This window comes from Exophiala viscosa, assembly GCF_022695815.1.
Source record: "Exophiala viscosa unplaced genomic scaffold EDD37scaffold_5, whole genome shotgun sequence".
NCBI classification, from domain to species: Eukaryota; Fungi; Ascomycota; class Eurotiomycetes; order Chaetothyriales; family Herpotrichiellaceae; genus Exophiala; species Exophiala viscosa.
In genome coordinates this window covers 760,864-779,986 of record NW_026944357.1, presented here as the reverse complement: position 1 = coordinate 779,986, position 19,123 = coordinate 760,864, and the positions used below count along the sequence as shown (strand labels likewise).

The 19,123-nt window shown below is 51.1% G+C and overlaps 6 protein-coding genes across 6 annotated transcripts; 2 read left to right on the top strand and 4 right to left on the bottom strand.

Annotated features, from left to right (window-relative positions):
- The first annotated feature begins 120 nt into the window (after positions 1–120).
- On the top strand, positions 121–2,436 carry EDD37DRAFT_630601 (uncharacterized protein). Its single transcript, XM_062816587.1, has one exon. The coding sequence runs from the start codon at positions 435–437 to the stop codon at positions 2,196–2,198; it is 1,764 nt and encodes a 587-aa protein (XP_062670143.1). The 5' UTR covers positions 121–434; the 3' UTR covers positions 2,199–2,436.
- Positions 2,437–2,768: 332 nt separating this feature from the next.
- Positions 2,769–4,431, top strand: EDD37DRAFT_609260 (uncharacterized protein; the record flags this gene model as incomplete). The annotated part of the gene is made up of 3 exons (XM_062815121.1): positions 2,769–2,835; positions 2,987–3,369; positions 3,421–4,431. 3 exons carry the CDS (start codon positions 2,769–2,771, stop codon positions 4,429–4,431), a joined length of 1,461 nt encoding a protein of 486 aa, XP_062670142.1.
- A 1,567-nt stretch (positions 4,432–5,998) lies between these two features.
- EDD37DRAFT_564162 (armadillo-type protein) lies at positions 5,999–8,902 on the bottom strand (the record flags this gene model as incomplete). The annotated part of the gene is made up of 2 exons (XM_062813991.1): positions 5,999–8,746; positions 8,801–8,902. 2 exons carry the CDS (start codon positions 8,900–8,902, stop codon positions 5,999–6,001), a joined length of 2,850 nt encoding a protein of 949 aa, XP_062670141.1.
- Positions 8,903–9,350: 448 nt separating this feature from the next.
- Positions 9,351–12,764, bottom strand: EDD37DRAFT_630598 (inositol-1,4,5-trisphosphate 5-phosphatase). The gene is made up of 3 exons (XM_062816586.1): positions 12,400–12,764; positions 11,621–12,348; positions 9,351–11,572 (listed from the first exon to the last, which is right to left on the bottom strand). The coding sequence occupies exons 1-3, from the start codon at positions 12,584–12,586 to the stop codon at positions 9,632–9,634; spliced, it is 2,856 nt and encodes a 951-aa protein (XP_062670140.1). The 5' UTR covers positions 12,587–12,764; the 3' UTR covers positions 9,351–9,631.
- A 315-nt stretch (positions 12,765–13,079) lies between these two features.
- On the bottom strand, positions 13,080–15,155 carry EDD37DRAFT_564063 (mitogen-activated protein kinase; the record flags this gene model as incomplete). Its single annotated transcript, XM_062813987.1, has 2 exons — positions 13,080–13,589; positions 13,644–15,155. The coding sequence occupies 2 exons, from the start codon at positions 15,153–15,155 to the stop codon at positions 13,080–13,082; spliced, it is 2,022 nt and encodes a 673-aa protein (XP_062670139.1).
- Positions 15,156–16,696: 1,541 nt separating this feature from the next.
- Positions 16,697–19,114, bottom strand: EDD37DRAFT_405427 (auxin efflux carrier). Its single transcript, XM_062812379.1, has one exon. It carries the CDS (start codon positions 18,699–18,701, stop codon positions 16,899–16,901), a length of 1,803 nt encoding a protein of 600 aa, XP_062670138.1. The 5' UTR covers positions 18,702–19,114; the 3' UTR covers positions 16,697–16,898.
- Positions 19,115–19,123: the final 9 nt, after the last annotated feature.

Genomic DNA, 19,123 nt, shown 5'->3' with positions numbered 1-19,123 from the left:
GCTTTGTTTGAAGCCAAGAAATGTGGCTGTAAGTGTCCAATTTGGGACTAGCTTTTGCGCCACCGGATTGGGCTTGAATGGATAGTTTGAGTTCCAAGGAAAGTAAGTGCTAAAGTGGTAGACCAATGCTCTCTCAAGACATCTTCTGCCAGAAGTCTCTCTACAGTTGATCATCCAAAACATACTCTTTGTCCTTGTTTGGAATAGCTGCTGGTCTGGTTGGTATCAGCTCTGGTTTGAGTGCCAGTGGTCAAGGCAGAAGGCTAGACTGCCTCCTACTCTTACCCTGGCACCTCCGTGACCACTCATTTTTTCTTACATCTACTGTACCAACCAGAAAATCACATACTTGCCGAAGTATCTCATTCATTGCATGTATGGACACCACACTAGGACACCAGCATTGATATCAGTTTCTGCCAACGGTGTCTGCCATGGACATCGACACCCTGTGGCGGACAGCCTTTGGAGAGTCTACTCGCCCCGTACTATACTCTTCCGCAGAGCTGAACGAAGATGGCTTCCAACCACTCAACGACCCACAAAGTTTCCTCATGAACATCACGACTTTGAAACGCAAGCAGCTTTTTGCAGCAAGTGCGAACAACCAGATTGCCATGAAATTAGCTCAAGACGAATACATCGAGCTTGAGCGACAAATCACCCGCCTTAAGGGAAAGGAGACATACAAAAATTCCCAAGACCTCCCAGCTCCCGATGTCTTTGAGGAACGAAAAGAATCCGCTCTCTATGGCTACAAATACGAACCCAACAAACCAGCATTACTGATTGCCGGCATTCCAGGGCTGAGATCTGCTGATGATCTTGGCGAACGGGAGAAGCATGACGTGCGCCTGTTTCAAGAGCCCTTCGAGCAAGGCGGTTTTGTACCCAAGGAGAGAGAGTACAAAGCCATGGTCGCACGAGCGAAAAACCCAAAGAACATCGATGGGTGGGACCCGGTTATCAAAAAAGGGAAACCACTCGTTCCGAGACAACAAGTTCACCGCGACGAGTATTCTATCACATATGTTAAGCGCAATGTGAACGAGCATGGCGAGATTGAACGACCTCAATCGGCTGGCAGTGACGTGACTGGCCTTACACCGTCAAAGGTGGTCGACAAACGCTTGACTCGAACCAGGTTTGATGGCCAAAAGGTTCCGCCCACAAGAGATGTCTCTGAAGCTCCATCTAGCGTTTCTACCACGCCCAGAAAGAGAGCCAACACGCCAGCAGACAGTGTTCGTGAGGACACTCCGACAGCGAAGCGGCGAAAAGTCACCGAGGTTGTACCCGGTGTGGTCCGACCAAAGCATCCCAACCAGTATACGAAAGGACTACCTGGGTATGGGAAGGTCGCACCAGTCCAAGTCCAAAACCGACCTAAACACCCCAACCAGTATACAAAAGCGAAAGAGCTGGCAGCACGCAACGCTGCCGAAGCAGCAGCCTCACAAGCAGTATCGCCAGCAGCACGAGATTCCCCCAGACCTGTAGCACCCACATCGTCATGGCGTGGGCTGTCGCCCCAGTCATTGCGCAATCGCAAGTGGACAGACGAGGAACTTGTTGAAGCAGTCAAGCATGATCATTTATGGTTACACGACGACGCCGCCAAGGCTGAAGATTGGAAGAACAAGATCATCAACGGCATCAACCCGGTACGAAGCTTTAGCATGTTTAGAAAATGGGCATACTGGAGGGACGAGAACAAAGACAAAAGACCTCGTGCGAAGAAAAACCTGCTCGACGACATGCCACAGGACGTCGAGGAGTCTACGGAGTCTCCAAGGCCGAGACGAGCTGCCGCATCCAAGCCCAAGCAAACGGACAGTGCTAGGACGACGCCCGCAACTACACCGGTGCCAGAAACCTTCGATGGTGGCTGGTCACAAGAGTCGAAGGCTGCAGGTGGAGGCAGTGGGAGATCTGCCAGAAGAGGTGGATTTGGGATCAATATGTTGATGAACCATGACAGTTCACCAGATGAACTACAGGAGGACAGGAAGATGGAAGAGTTTTCACGACGAGACACGACGACACCACCGCGATATGGCAGAGAGGTCAGCAGTCCAGCGTCGAAAGCGAGCTTGAAAAAGGAGGATACAGGTAGCGACTCGATGATTGTTGTCAATGGGACACCTGATCCTCCGAGGAGGCGGTCTGTCCGGAATTTGAGGCGATCAAGTGGTTGACTGCACTGCGTCTGATTTTTGGGAAGCAAAGGCGTCAAGAGGAAGTCACCTAGGTCTGGTTGGCACTGAATGGTGTCATGACAGATATTGGAAGGATCTGCGTCGACTGTTGATGCAAAGTCCGGTAGTTTTACAACATGGCATACTCTAGGAGGTTGCAAACCTAGGTTGTAGTCATTATGATTATGATTCTATCGAGTAACGTAGAGAGAGAGAATATGCCATGCTCTCCGCAGGGTTGAAGATGAGGATGAGGAGGGACATTCGGGGTTGGCTAAAGTAAAAACTCCGTTCTTGGCGAGGCAGTAACATTAGAATTCTGGCCAGCCTCCCTTTCCTTTCGCTTTCGTTGCAACTGCGACTTTCACATTCATCTCAGGCTTCTGTCTTCTTAACGACACCAGGCAACGACGGCCCCCGTCATTCCCATCTGACAAGATTCCTCTCGAGCATCCTTTCGATCGTCCAAGTCCAGGTTGGTTCTCCAAAGAGTATCTTCAGTCACTAGATCTGGCCGAAACCACCGTCCCTGACACCATCCCTTGAACCGGCCACACTACTCAGCTCAACATGACCAAGAAGAAGCGTAATCACCCCGATGTCGATGAGATATTGTCGCGGCCATGGTGCTACTACTGTGAGCGCGACTTTGACGATCTCAAAATCTTGATCAACCACCAAAAAGCGAAACACTTCAAGTGCGAAAGATGTGGTCGACGTTTAAACACTGCCGGAGGCGAGTTGATGAGCTCTCCTTCTGGCGCAATCAATAGCTAACACAAAACCAGGCCTGAGCGTCCATATGAGCCAAGTGCATAAAGAAAATCTCACTGCTGTCGATAATGCCCTTCCAAACAGAGCTGGCCTGGATATTGAAATATTTGGCATGGAAGGAATCCCTGAAGATATTGTCCAGCAACACACGCAGCGTGTCCTTACCAACTACCACCAAGGCCAAACTGATCGACAAGGAGGTGGTGGTGCACAGGGATCAAATGCCAGTGCGCCCAAGAAGCCCAAGCTTGAGTCTGTCTCAGACATCAAGAAGCGTTTGGCAGAACACAAAGCCGCCAAATTGGCAGGAGAAAAGGAGAACGGTGGAAGTAGTGGAGGTACAACTCCCAAGCCTGCCGCCTCAGTCGTAGCCCAGGCTCAACCTCAGGCACCATCGGTAAGTTCTCACAATTGCGCAATGCATGATCTCCGCTCATTTCTATCACAGGCTGCTTCTCCTTCTTATTCTGGCTATCAACAACCACCATATGCGGCACCACCAACCAATGGTTCGTACAATCAGTCTCCCTCTTACGCGCAGCCCCCAGCGGTAGCTGCTAGTGCTCCGTATCAAGCGACTCCTGCCTACGCACCCGCAGTCTCACCACCCCAGGTGGGCGGATATGGTCACGTCGCAGTCCCTCAACCTGGTCAACCAGGCTACGGTCAGGTCCCTCCAGTGTCTTATCCGCCACAGCATTATCCTCAGCCATCACAGTCGCCCTTTCAACCACAACAGCCTCCTATGGGTTATCCTCCTCAGCCGAGTTTCTCACCGCCCCCATATCAAGCTCCGTACTCAGGTCAACCATATCCAGGACAGGCAGGCATGCCTCCTCGTCCCTTCGGACCGGGTTCTTCAGCTCCTGGCTATCCTCAACAAATGCCGAATCATCGTGCTCATTCTCCTGCTATGAATGCAAATTTCCCTGCACCAGTACGTACTGGCAGTGTAAGTCTTCCTAGTGCTCCGGGATTGCCACAGAGGCCAGCATTTGGTGCTCCACCTGTGAATGCTTTTCAATTTCAGCAGTTACATCAAGGTCAGATGCCTGCTCCACAAGCCCATGCTATGCCGCCGCAGTATCCTCCACATCAACCTCCATTTGGTGTAGCAGCGGCACATACGCCTCCGCAGAGCCATGTCCCTGCACCACCTAACAATGTGGGTGATTCTGAAAATGCGTCAACCCTTGACGATTTGATCAAGGACGCCCAAGATAAAGCCGCGGCCGACACGGTCCCAGCTACCACGGCGATAGCAACTCCACCAGTGGCGGCTCCGGCGCCAGCGAAAGAAGAAGTTAGTGAAGAAAAGGGAGCAAAGAAGGACAAAGAAAAGGAGAAGCCGAAATCAACCAGGTTGGTGTATTCTGACAACGAGACAAGTCCTGAAGAGAGGATGGCAATGATGGCCAAGTACGCATTTACTCCTGCACAGAAGACTATCATGGTCTAAACGCAAAGTCACTACGACCAACAACTCTCCAAATCTTCGAGCCTCACTATTTAGAGTTACAACCACATTCGACCCATTCAGAGCGACCGTCAAGCGGACTACAGCATACAATGCTAAGCTAAGTGCTCCTAACTTGGCATCTCAGCTGACTATGCCGTCCTGCTGCACTTTTGTTCTTGCTGTGCGGCTTATTACCCGTCTGCGCTGGCGCTGAATCACAATTGGAATGAATGGCGATCAAACGATCATACTCGGTGTTTTTGGTGAGTCAAGGAACAAATGGTTCACTTGATGGAGGACAGACTGACTCAGCGACAATTCATCTCTCGTCTTGTCGAGCTGCGCACGCGCTATACGACAGAGCAAAATCGGACATACTCGGTCTTCAGGAACATGGTCGGTGAAAGGGCAGCATTAGCATTCTTGATACCAGGCTGTCTGCTTGTAAGTGCACGATGGTTGGTGTCTCCTTGAGTATTCTACAACTGTTTTTCTCCAATGCAAACTTGAGCTCGAGCTCTTGAGCTGTGATGTTGGTGTCATGTCATTCCTATTGAAGTGTCGATTTTTGGACCAAGCATACGCGCCAAGTGTATTGACCAATTTTTTCGTTCCTACTCGGTCTGGTAGTGGCTTGGACCTAACAATGAGACGGCCTAGATGGCTCCGAATATGTTATCTACAATTCATGTCAATTGGGGGCGAGGGTACTACCCGATTACTTCCCCGTTATGCAGCCTACCACTCATCTCGACACAAAACATGTTTGGTCTGGATCTCGTGAAGATGGATCCCGTGAAGATACTTTGGGAGGAGTATCTATACACATTTACCGTCTGTTTCTACACGTTCGATGCAGGTTCAAACATTTGCTCTAACCGGTGATAAGTGATCTTGGTTTGTCTGTCATTGCCCCTATTCTTGAAATGATGCCAAAACGCTGTCGCTATGCTACGTACTGTGCGCCATGCTATCTAATCTAGCTACCTAAGAACTATCTACATTTTGTCGCTAGCCAAGTCACCATGAAAACAGCACAAGGAGGAAGGTGTCTTGATCCACAGCCCATCTTCTGCAAATGTTGAAAATTCATTGAAGAATCATCAAAATGCCTCCAAGATCCGTCATGCTTCGTAGGAAATTGAACAGGTGCTTGGGGACCAGAGCTAGGAAAGATCAATATGACTTTTCCTTCTCTCTTGCTCTTTCAGTTCGCGTACAGCTCTTTTGTCTTAACCACATTTTGTCATGCTTCTCCTGAGGTCTGCCTGAAAATGTAACCATTCAACTCCCACTCCTTCTAAGCTTCCTAGCAGATTAGCAATGTGAAGCCGGCCAACAAGTTGTCCTTCATAGTCTGCAGCACCAAAAGCATCGCCTCGTCAAACTGGGCGAACTTTTCGAGGTGAGATGTGAGCCCCTTTTCACAATTGTCGTCAGCAGCTTCCAGTGGCGTTACCATCCACAAGTTTCGTGCCCATTGCCTCTAAAGGCATACACGTTCTTAACTCTAAGCCGTTGCCAGAGTCTCATAAAATCCCAAGCTCTTTCTGCTCTGCTCTTCTTTTCACGACCCAAGACCATACCCATCCCTGAGCTTAGCACGGACAGGCGTACTCAAGCCGTTCAAGAAGGCATTGAACCCATCGTTTCCAATCAAGCCGACATATCCTTGGATGACTTGTGCAAAACTAGCCCGGACCTCGCCGTACTCGGCACCCTGCTTGCCCTTCTGTGGAAACTGAGCGATGGCCGCAAAATAAAGCGCCAAACTGCTCTCCATGGCCTGCGGATTGTTCTGGATGACGTTATTGAAGCCTAGAAACGCGCTGGCCTTTTCATTCGACGTGCTGATCTTAGACATGGATTGCAAGAATGGTTCAGCGAATTCGCCCAGGAACGGCGCGAGATGTACAGGGCACGCGAGACCGAGCCTCCCGAGAGCGGTTGCTGCATTTTCACTGGCTGGCTCAGGGACTTCCTCGTTCTTAATGATAGTCGTCAAACCGTTGTACAGGGGCTCGACGTACGGGGACAAACGCTCGGTTGGTGCACGGGCGGCGATCTCGCCTATCGACCAGCAGACATTAGCCAGGACATTAAAGCCGTTCTCCGAATCGTCGTCGGGCATGGCGTCGAGGTCGAGCTGGCGGATCGATATCGGCAAGAGCTTCTGTAGGTACGGGTCCAAGCTACCAAACAGGGCGATGGCGCAGTCTCCCAGTACGGCGTAGGCGGACTGTCGGACGTCGCTTGTGGGATCTTCCACGCAGAAAGATAGAAGATCGAAGAATTGTGGCTGCGAGTTCTGGACCAATGGACCAGACTTTTCAGGCGAAATAGCTTGGATGATGGCCGATAGCAGGTCCAAGGCTGTCACAATAAAGTCTTTGTCCGGCTGATCGACTGTCTGGCCGGACATGAACGCCATGTGCTGCTGCAGATTGCCGTAAACGACTTTAATGCAACGGTCGAAGATCGGTGCAGCGAATTGTGCGAAAGTATCGCCATACGCCATGGCAATGTATCCCAGACATCCTAGCAGAGGGAACATTTCCCGCGAGTCATCTTGGATCTTATTCCAGCGTTCGATCAGGACCGGCATCAGCAGGTTGACCAGATCAGGCTTGGCCATGTCTGAGCCTACGCTGTCGGCCAGAGTCTGTAGGCAGTCGTACAGGATGTACATATTCTTGTCCTTGTACCGCTTGAAACACTCGGTGAATTGCCGGAGGATGGGCTCGACGTATGGTTTGAGTTTGTCGCCCGACTTCTCCTCGAGACTGGCGAAGGAACTAGCTCCGGCTTCTTGCACTTTCTTGTTCTGATCCAGCATGCGCTGTAGGAGACCTTCCATCATCGGCTCGAAGTAACGTTGCTTGTCGGCCGGCGATTCAAGCCTTGATGCCCATTCCGAGTATCGCGCTAGACACCAGCAGGTGATTTGCCGAACAACAGGTTCCTCGTCGGAAAGAAGAGAGATCAAGAAAGGGACAAGTTCGGGGAGGTGAGGTGATACCACGTCCATGCATCCATCTGCGATGGCGCCGAGAGCCAGGACTGCCGCTTCTCGCTTGGGCCAGAGGCTGTGTGACAAGTTCTCCTTCAAATAGGGCAAGATGATGTTGAAGACAGCGGGGCCATAGTTGACGGCGAAGACGTCCAATGCTGCTGCAGAGCATTTACGTAGACTCCACGCATTCTCGGGGTCATCGTCGTCCCATTCGTCTTCGTCTCCTTCTTCATCGTCCTCAATTTCGCCGTCACTGAGATCAGCATTTTTCGAGGATCCGTTTGCCTGTGGCGTTCCGGGTGTTTCCTCCTTTTCTGAGGTCACGCCTCTTCCGGCCTTCGTCTGTGCGAACTGAGGTTTGATGTCTTCAACGCGATCTTCCTCATCGGCATTGTTTTCGTCGCCTCCCAACCGGACGACTTCGTCTTCACCATATACCATGCCCGCTAGCAAGACTGGAATGATCCTCTCTAGGTATGGTCCCATTCGATCTCGTAGTTGGTCCTGTTCGCCAATACTAAGCCAAAATTCGGCAGCGTCCAGAGCAAGATCAGGACTTCCGGCTGCTTGCTGTTGCGTCAGGATGTAGTTGACCAGGCCGTCGAGATGGGGCGCAAGTGTATCAGGACTGGATTCGACCAACTGGACAAGAGATTGACAGACAATCCTCCGGACTTGCACATCGGGATCTGTTGCGAGTTGGAAGATCGTTTGCAAGTAGACGTCCAGGGCGGAGAAGAGAATCTGCGATTTCTGAGGGATGAACGACTTCAGGGTATTCAATGCAAACACTCTGATCTTTGGGTTCGGATGACTTGCGAATTCCAGCAACTTCGGGACCATGACAGCCATCGGTCGCTGTCCCTGGAATTCCTTGTCCAGCAACTTCTTATTATCCTCACAGACCTTGGCCAATGCAGACATGGCACCCTCCTGGGTTTCTGGCGGTACATTGCCACCAGCATTGCTGACAAGCGACAATAACTCTTGTAGTATCTCGGGCCATTGCAGCAAGCCTCCCTGTGTCACGGTCTCAGTTATGACAGTTCCAGCAAAGCTCCTTAACTGCGGATTCGGATCTCGCAGGACTGTGAGGGTCGAAGTCTTGATGTATGCCAACTGGTCTTTGGGAATGTTTGTATAGAAGAGTTTTATGTGGTTCTTGAGATTGATTGCGGCCGCATACCGAATGAGGAAGAGACTGGGGGCGTTTAGACTTAGTTGCTGCCCGATCTGCGGCGTACTGAATATGTAGGTCAAATAGTTCACGTAGTCTTGATTGCTTCGCGCATTCATAAGCATCTGGGAATGCGACGATTAGCGCATTGTATGTCTCCATGTAACTTTTGTACGTACCAGCTCTGCCTCCTTTTGTTTGTCTCTGTCATGTCCGCTCAATGAGCTCTTGAGGAACTCTGACAATTGTCTCAAACCATCCTCCTCCGGCTGCCACGCCATGACGGGCACCGTCGCCCAAAGGGACCTCTACCAGATAAAGTGGAGGATTGGGAAGTCGTGGATCGGCAGACCGACTGAAAATGCTGTTTCAGCACGTGAGGCTAGTCTCCCTGGTGAGTCGCGCGCTGAAGACAAATACACGTGAGAATCGCGTCAAGTGCGCTGCGTGTTGAACTCCTGCCCCAGGTTGTGAGTGAACTAGGGTGGTGGGTGGCAGTAAGTGGGAAATTTTTGTGAGAGGGCGCCGGCGAAAAGCAGGTATTCGTGGAGGCTTGATCGCAAGGGTCTCACAGGAGAAATCTGGAGACTAGATCATGACAAGATATGGGTTCATCGAAATGTAAGTGCAGTCGTTCTTGAGGGCACGGTTTCTATGATGGAAATTCTGCTCCGCATTGGCATGAAGATGTGGTCAAGATGGAAATCAAACTTGCAACAGCCATGGACCCTGAATCAATGATTGATTTTAGTGGGCCCCTCGTATCCGTCGGCGTAGGTATACGTAAGTACCTACAAGGTATATGCTATCATGCTAGAAACCATATCATGATCGTCGTATACCTATATATCGTAAAATCAGACATCCCCAAATGTATTCTCTGGCTATGTCGTCCAACAACCATCAGCATCTCATGGCACAATGAGCCAACTCAGGATAAGACATGTTCTGGTTGAACGAGGAGTGTGTATTCACTGCTTGCCGACAAACACTCATCACAAATGCCACGCTCACGTCCAGACCATTTTCTTGATCGAATATCCCAATTGTTCAAGATAGCCAGTGCGCTTCTTGGCGTCTGCAATTGAGATGATGTCTGCATGTTCAACAAGGTCATCGCCGCCTCCTTGCGTACCACCACCACCAGAGCCACCAATGGCCCGTCGGACCTCTTCCGCAATGTGCTCAGCCACACCCAGGGGTGTTCCAACATTCTTCTGCTCTGGTATATCCATTTGACTGCCGGTTGCAGCAATGACCTTCATGGCGACTGACCTGGATGACGCCGGTGCAGAAGGACTCAGCCATGACAATATACCGGTTCCTCCATCAACTCGGTTCTCGGAGTCTTCCGATTGGGGCTTCACATAATTCTGCAAAGATCGTGTATTTGTTCTGATGATGCTCTCTTTCCCAGGCTTGTACACAATCACAACCCCGGCATTGTACTCTTCGCTCACAGCCCGCTCACCGAATGTCGAGGTGATGTACGTTCCATACCTGATCTTGGATATCGACCTGAGATCGACCTTTTCGAACGACCGCAGCTTTTCAGTGGCCCAATCAAACTTGCAACAGTAAAGAGCAGTATCAGTCAGCAGAATGACAGCCTCTTCGAACGGAATGGTCCGCAGCGTGTTCTCATGAGCAGGTGTCAACATCGTCCATCCCTGAATGAGATCTTCGTTGCTTTCTTGGATCACTTGCTTTGAGCAATTCTCGATTGCCGTTTGACGGATCTGGTCAATCGATATTCCAGGATCAGCGCTCATCATGTTGCTCTCGAAGTCCTCGAAGATCTTCCATGACATATTTCCTAGCAGGACATCGATGACTGCTTGGGAGAAATAGTCATTGACCATGTTGTTGTAATACCGAGTCAAGGTCAGACTGAAGTCATTCAATGCACCTCGGTAATTGCGACGTCTGGTACGGGTGAAGTCGCCCTTGAGTGCTGCAGTGGAGGCGTACTGTCGGGATATCGCATCGCCATTGTCAGCCCATAGCGTATTGAACCAAGTCGTGCTTTGATCGGTGAGCAAGTCAATCTTGTATCCCTCCTTGGCTAGGTCTCTTTGCAGCATGTATTGGCCAAATGCACTTTGCGCTACATTCGTCCTGTCCAAACAGTCCATGCAATTCGTGCGGATCACACCCGACTGACTTGTCTCGGTCCCTTCGCTCGAGATAGTCGTCTCGTTGAAGTTCTCATTTGTACCCCCGAGCTTGTCGACAAGCCTCGATACATTTTCGAATTTCATACCGCGACACTCTGCGTGGAAATCGAACCAATAGAATTGTACATTTTCGAGTTGGTTGGCCTCTTTGAGGGATCGCACCGCTTCTTCGTATGCCGACCCGATGGAAGCCTCAGTACCATGCTTGTCGACCAGCGCTGCGATCTGGACACCGCCGTACCGTTGCTTGAGGTCTTGGAAATGCTTCTTCATCGCGGCGTCGTTCTTGGACGCAGAGTGCTGGATATTTGGCGCGGGCTTGAGTGAGTATGGTGACTGGGAAAAGTAAAGGGGTATAGAGCATCGTATCTGGACGAAAGAGCGGATCCTCCTTGCGGGGGACCAATCAGGGGATGACAGAATCTGCTCGCTCTCCACGGCATTTGCACAGTTCCCTTCATCGTCGATACCCCGGCGCAAATACCGCAGTCCGGACCGCTTAACCGAGCGTCGAGAAATCAGCGTGAGTAGGTATGACTGGCTCTCCCCACTCATACTGGCAAGGCCTTGCTTAGCCGACTCGATGGCATCGCCGAGCCCCGCAGAATCTTTGTCGTGCTCTGCCGCGACGATGCTGGCTGATTGAGGGTCCTTCGGCTCCGGCTTGTTAACTGTGAAAGCTCTTTGCCCCACAAAGCCTTGTAGGATGGGCATCAGGAATGTATTCTGTTTCGCATCTATGAACGGCGTTGCAAGGCGTTTGTTCCAAAAATACTATACTCGTCAGCATCTGACCAGATACGAAAGTCGTTCTCGGCCTACCAGTGGATCCAAAGATTCGACAGACGGTGCCTTTCCATTGCCGCCCAGAAGTGCGAGCCTACGGGTGAGGTCAAACTCGTAGGAGAAGAAAAAGCTTCCGGAAGTTAAGATCATCCTTGTAGTCTTGACGATCCTTGGAAGGGCGTCCCGAACCGAGTTGCTGGCCAGTATTTTCTGGGTCTCTGCCACTTGCGCGTCTTCGTGGCCTTCGCCTTGTAATTTCGCAGAATTCGCTGCCGCCGCAATGTCTCCTTTCGTGGATGACTGGGTCGCCTCTGGACTCAGCTCTTGTGATGAGTCTGACGACTTATCTTCTGCTTTTCCGCCTCCCCAGCCTTGCTTTGAGAACCATTGTGATGCAAAACGTGCGTACTGGCCTCGATTGGCGATGACGTTTTTGACTATGCTCGTGGTGCTTGCATTTATGTGCTGGGTCAGGCCATGTTCGATGGATGTATCGGAGGACGGTGTATCAGGCTCTGCATCCTTAGTAGCAGCCTCGTCATCTTCACCGGCATCGCTGAGGTCGGAATCCGAGTCGTCGGCTGATGCAGCCGGTCCTCGTGAAGCTATGGCGGAGGTGATCGCCGTCTCAGCCTCACTTTGAGACGATAACGGCACCAACGCGACGTCCCTGATCACGTAGACCGGCTTGCCAAAAATTTGTGCCACTTGTTCTCGCTGGGTGATGGCAATCAGAAAAGAGGATGATGCGATAGATAGAAGTCCTGTGAAGGATAAGAAAATTGATTGAGATCAGACCGGCGCTTCACCCCTACCTATGACACCGTGGGCCTCCAATGGAGTGCCTTTCCTCGTAGTCTCATCATAGTCCCGAACCTCTTTGATCTGCGAACGCTTATAGTCGATCTGAACGGTTTTATTTTGCTCAGCTGGACCGTGAGCCTGAAGAACAAGGCCGTCGACGGTCGCCCAAATCAAAAGTCTCCGGGCAAGAGCGGGCATTGTTATTCATGCTTCAATAGAGAAAGGAAGCGTTACCCCAGAGTCACGGCTTGAGCAGAAAAATGAAGCATACAGGCGCGAGTACTGAGCATTATGAAACGGAGGTGATCATCGATTTTGTGATACTGCAAGTTGAAGTTGTGATTAAGAAGCCAGTGATGTCATCGTACTAAGACCCTCACCCCCTGCCATCATTTCCTAAGATACTAGTAGCAAGAAGGTCGCAAACACTCGCGAAGCCACAGGCCGGAGCCACCGCTCTGCTGTTCACAAGGAATGTAGTTACATTTGGCGTACGAGGATCAGGCGAGGATTTCACGAAAAACATCAGGCCACTACTGCTTGAAAGAAGATGTGTGTGAGATAGACCGTCAGTATTGTATCAGGCCGTGGCTTTGGACAGCAATTTCTACTACCAACTGCATTTTCGTGTCTCGTTATTCGTTACACTTATCTCAGTGTCGTCATAACAGCCCATCGCGAGTTCTCCTCATCATGGTGAAGCGAAATCCAGACCTTGCACTCTTGCTGCTAGCAAGTCCGGAGCATCCACTTCCACAGGTTCGTTCGCTACTGGGACAGGCAGATCTTCTAGACTGTCCCCGGCAGTAGCGTCTGCCTCTGATTTTGCCAGTAGAGGGCTCCCCGGAACGGCGTCGAGTGGCGCCTCGTGTAATGCAGGTTTCTTGCTTACAGCCATCTTGCCTGCCTTCTTCCTTTCGAGGGCAGCTGTCACCCAGTTTGCTACCTCCTTGTCGGCTGTATCGGGAATGCCAGTGTTGGAGAAGGCCGATTCGATACCAGCCTCAGCCGCCTGTTCACCTTCTTCATCTTCTGATATCGTAGGAGGTTTCATGAGTGGTGCCAACCAAGCATGTCGAAGGAGCATTGTATAGGTCGGTCTAAGCCTGGGAATCTTGTTGAGACACCCACGAACAAAATCGATTGCTATTTCGGAGAATTTATCGGCGGGCAAATCAGGAGGATCACCATCAACAATGGCCTGCGAAGAGAATGTCAGTGTTATGTACGCAGTACGAGGGGAGCGTGTGCTTACACTCAGCTGGCTGAAGATGTTGTCGTAGGTTTCTGGTGGGTAAGGATACCTGCCGAGGGCACATTCGATGATGGTGAGACCCAATGACCAAATGTCCGACTGGACACTGTATGAGCCGCCACCCGCACCGACCTGTGCAATTCCACCTCCTGATATTCTTTCTGGTGCCATATAGCTTTGACAGCCGATATTTGTCTTTGCAATAGACGCAACGAGGTTGCCGCTGACGCCAAAGTCGCAAATTTTGACCTGTCCGCGAGTATTGACCAGGATGTTGGTGGGTTTGACGTCTCGATGGATGATGTTGTGGTCATCCTTCAAGCACTTAAGACCCATCACGGTTGACAAAGTGATCTTTTTCAAGACGCCTTCGGGGACGCCATCGCCATAAAGCTTGTCAATCGAGCCTCCGTCCATGTACTCGATACAAATGTAGACCGATCCTTCTTGGAAGAAGGCGCCATAGAAGTCGATGATAAAAGGCGAAACACAGCGGTGCAAGATGTCCAACTCCATGATGATCTGGGCGAATTTTGTATCGTCCAACTCGAGACGGATTTCCTTCATAGCCATGACGAGCCCACTCGTGCCGGAATCTTTGGTGCCGTTGAGATCCATATCTCCATCTTCAGGTACAGCTGAAGCTGATGCTTGTCGAACCATGTTGCCTCGCAATCCGAGGCCTGGCCTTCGCATCCTGGGCCGAGCGTGTCGCACTTTGAAGACTGTCCCGTAGTTTCCCTTTCCAAGCTCGGCGATAGTGTCCACCTCGTCCAGTGAGATGGAAAAGGTGCTTCCTCCTGCAAAGTCAATTCCACTCCCGTGAATGACAGCCTTGTTCTGAAAATTGAGTGTACCCGTTTTGGTGTCTATTATGTTGGCGAATTTGCTGAATTGAGAACCTGTGTCTTGCTTCTCTGCTTCCTGACCGACAGGTTGTGGTTTTTGTGCGTCGGACAGCTTCATAGCCCCTTTGAGACCGCGCTTTGCTGCAAGTCCACCCATTGGTTTCGGGCTATTCATTCTCGGAGTGCCAACTGCGGGTGATGGGTTGGACCCGAGGCTAGGAGCATTGGGTCGACTGAGACTACCTGGTAATCGCAGTCCGGCTGGCGTAGAAGTTGGCGAAGTCGGGCTGGCTCCTGAAAGAGAGCCTCCGACCATACCCCCAGGACCGCCTGGCTGTTGTGGGTTTCGGAGATTCTGTGTGGAAGGAGGAGCACCCCGCCGAGATTGAGAAAATGCCTTCATTTTGGCCTGTATGTCGGAATTGAGGCCGCTTGCACGGCCGGGAAGGGGTCCTGGTCTCCTTGCAGCGTTGGTAGGACCCAAAGGGGCTGAGGATGGGCTCATTGTGAACGCCATACTGCTGCCTTGTGCACTGAGAGACGGTGCCTTAGCTGTTGATTCTGGGGAAGAGGGTTGTGATGTATTTTGTGGAGATTGAGATCCTTCTCTTTCAAGTCCGGGCTCTACGGGAGATGACGGCTGTTGAGTTTGAGTGATGTCCATGGTGACTAACGATGAGGTGTGTATGTGTATGTGTGGTGTTCTGCTTGCGCAGCTGCGCCGGGTAAGGGCCGGTCAAGGCCACATGCGATGCGCTTCGAAATGCGAGGGCTCTGCCGGGTGCAGACGGGCCTGCAGGATGGCTCGGAAAGTATGAGAGAATGAGAGTGGAGGCAAAGGATGCAAGGTCGATTAACAGGCGGTAATGCTCATACAAGCGGAATTGAGGTGCTGAGCAAGCACGGGCTTGGAGTGCCCCAAGGTGCTTGAGTTTGAAGAGAGGGGCGAAACCCGAGAAAGTTCTAGTGGTGTCCGTGAGAAGAAATTACCATCGCACGAAACCTCCAGACCGCCAATGTCAAAGAGAGTTGAAGGCGTAGGTGCGCAGTTACAACAAGGTGTTTCTGAATCGAGAAATAGGAGACGTCTCCACGAAATCGATTTGGAGAGGAAGGGCAGTCGAGATAGATATGGCCCGCGTTGTCCGCAAAAGTGTAGAGATGTGTCGATCAGCCGGGGATAGCTGGATGATGATGACTGATTCGATGCGGCGCACGATCCTGGAAGAGGCGCAAGAACCACTTAATAACAATGTAATTCAAGTGACGCCTTCTACGTAGCAAAGAATGTAACAGAGAGAAAGAGAAGACGTAGTTCCGACTTTCTTTGAGTGTGATTTCATATGGTTACGTAGACAGCTACAGAGATGTGAAATTGGGCAGCTGCACCGAGTCTCTGGGCAGCAGTAAGACGTCTCATAACTGGCTGAGAGTGCTTTTTTGGGCTATGGCATTTGCTAAATCCCATTACTTCAGGGTTAACTAGGGGGTTCCGCGGAGACTGATCATTGGGCGAGCCAGGCCTAGTGAGGCCTTGCTTCGTCACGCAGGGTATACCGCTCATATTGTGGCTATTCAGGTATCCTTACAGGCTCAAAATTCAAAGTTGGTCCCCAGATGGAGTATTCAACTCTCGCTCCGATTACTTTTGGGCACTGAGAAGAGAGCTAGCCTGCAAAAATTCAGTACATTCTCCTATCCACTATCACCGTACAGGCTCGTACTCCGTACTCCAAAGATGCAAAATCAAGATACGTCATTCTTGCGGCTGCTGTCAACTGCCCGGCACATACGTATGAGGCTTTGGTCCTATCCAACTCGACATATGAGGCGCCTTCAGTCCACTGTTCCGTCTGTTTCAAGATCCACCACGAGTACGCACGCGTCAAGAGCCTCACCAGTGATATTGGAGAGAGTGTGCATCAGTGGCCGTGCCATGACCTGTGCACGCCTGGGGAATCCCGACATCCAGGCACAAGCCACAGTACCAACAGTGCCATGACATATCCCTCCCCACATTTTCCAGGTATTCTGAGACTTTGAAACAGAGATCGACCATGAGAACCATGAAGTCATTGCACGTGAAAAGAACGTGGCCAGATGAACGTTGCCCGGTCTGAGTGAGCAACTCAATCGTGTATCGTGTACCAGAGTAGCTTTTGTGATCGATCCTACTCAGTACATCTGTATCACCTATGGCCTGTTCCTAAACCCAAATGACAAATCACAACCTACGCCAATAATGCTGCCCTGCCCGTTGACATCTGCGTCTGAGAACCCAGACGCCGGATGCACTCAGATTTTGACAACTCCCTATGTTCAGTGTTCCAGCATCTTGATAAAACGCCCTTCTGGAACAAGCAGCTATGGTACACATTAAACTCTACTGTAAAACACTCCAACCTGCTCACATCGTTGCCCATTCGACCGTCTCCAATGCCAGCAGCACCAAGATCAATGTCGAGGGCAGGATCCAGACCACGTAGCTCTGGAATAGGATCCTGCTCATCAGACCAGGGTAAACATTGTTTTGAGTGGTGATCTGCCCGATCTGAAGCGCAACAGGTGCCCCAGCTAGCAAGAAAGCCACAATAACAAAGATCTTGTCATCCACAATGCTCACTGGTACGTACTTGGCAATCACAGCAAGTATAGGCGCCATTATCAACGTGGGAAGCACCATACGGGCAATCAGCGACGCATAAAGGAGCTTTCTTTCCTCTTGCGGATCAGCGATGGCTCCCACGGTTTCTTTTGGTACGGTGTTCTTTGCAAGATTGCCTCCCAGAACAACCAAGATGAGCGGAACTGCAACAGCACCACTTTGGTCAATGGCTCGCGTGACAGAATTGCGCACAAAGGTGCCATTGTCGTAAAAGAGATGCTGTAACCTCGGAATTGATGCCACAACGATCGCAATCAACATTGCCCAGAGGGGAGGATTCATGAACTCCCACAGGCCTGCGAAGAATCGATAGATCCTGTTCCACACCACCGTCATAACCTTCTGAACCGGTGCTGGAAGTTTTGCGAAAGCAGCCTGCGAATTCGATCGGATAACATGGCCGACATGGAAGATGTGGTATCTGGCGATGTTTCTCGCCTTGTTCACTTTTCCTTTGATGCCACCGCAGTCTTCGTCGTATTTTTGGTTCTCTGGCGCTTTCAGCCATGCTGGGTAGTCAGGGCTATGATGTGGAGCCACCATTCCGTTCGTTGGCGTAGGCATAAGATCCGGGGCGCCAGCCGAACCATTGAGATTCCGTTGCGACGAGTTTCTAGAGGACTTTGCGGATGCTTTGTTGCGAGGTGTCTTGTGTCCGTCAGATTTGGACGCCGTTGGAGACTCGGTCCCTACCTGAGTCCGGTCATCCTCATACTCCTCAAAGTCATCGCTGCTGTCTCTATCTCCTTCAAAGTCTGGGCTGATAAGTCTCGTCTGTTCGCGATCTGAATCCACCTCGTCTCGGTATTCGCCTCGCCCTCGTTCCGCCTCATCAATCTGTTTTGTGCCGCCCTCGGCCACAGTGTATGCCTCCGGTGGCGCCAGCAATACGTTGTAACCCCAACTCCAACGCAGCAATTGTCCCAGCTGCTGGAAGACGAGGAGATACAGGATTCCTCGCGCCGCCACCTCGTCATCATTATCATGAGGCACCTTGTCCCAATGCAGCCCCTTCAACGTCTTCGACAGTGCCAATACGAGGGATATAGGTAGCGAATTGGAGTTGCCAAATACACCCATAGCAATGAGGAAGTTTTCCTGTCTCTTTTTGAACCCGCAGAATCGTGCGATTATCCGAGCCCCAATGTAGGCGACTGTTGTCTGTACGATGAATATAACTGGAATGATAGCCAGGTCAGCCAACTTCTCGGCGGTCAGCTGCGAAGCCAGTTTCTGGAAGATCAGACATGGCGTAAACAGCATGACATTAAGGTTGGCCAGAAACTTTTGTGACTCTGCATCGAACATTCCCTGTCTTGCCACAATATAGCCTGGCAGACTAACGCACACGACCTCGAGAACAGCTTCGAAAACGAGGAGGGTGAGATGGCCGAAGTTGGGATGACCGGAATGTCGGGGAGCGCTGCTCTTCAGGATCTCGATGGCATTGTCAAGAATAGGTGTTTGGTCACGAGCGACCAAGGCTCCGAGGAATTGTCGGCCTTGAAAAGAGGTCGGACTGGTAAAGTAGTCGGAGAGAGGCATTTTGAGGGTTGGCTTAAGGCCCGGTGTAAGAATAAAGAACGCGCCCTGAGGAACTGCGTGGTCAAAGGTACCTTATAGAGGTAAAGATGAATGCGTGTTCTCCAGATCAAGATGTTGTTGGAGTATGGCGTTATCGACTTGGGTCGGTCAATGGCAGGCCGCGTCCACGGGTGGGATTGGTGGATTTCGTCGCGGAAGCAGGGAAATGCAGGTCATCGACTGGGTTGTTGGACTGACCAGGGAGCAGGATTCGTCCTGCCGGCCGGGTGTGTTATTATCGTTACCGCAGGGATGACCAGCTGGCATGGAATGATATGAAGAGTGAAGAGAAAGAATGGATAATGCTGTGGCTGGCTCCAACCTGCACTTGGCCCAACCTCAAAAACTGCGCTGTGGTTACGAACTTACGACGATGACGAAGC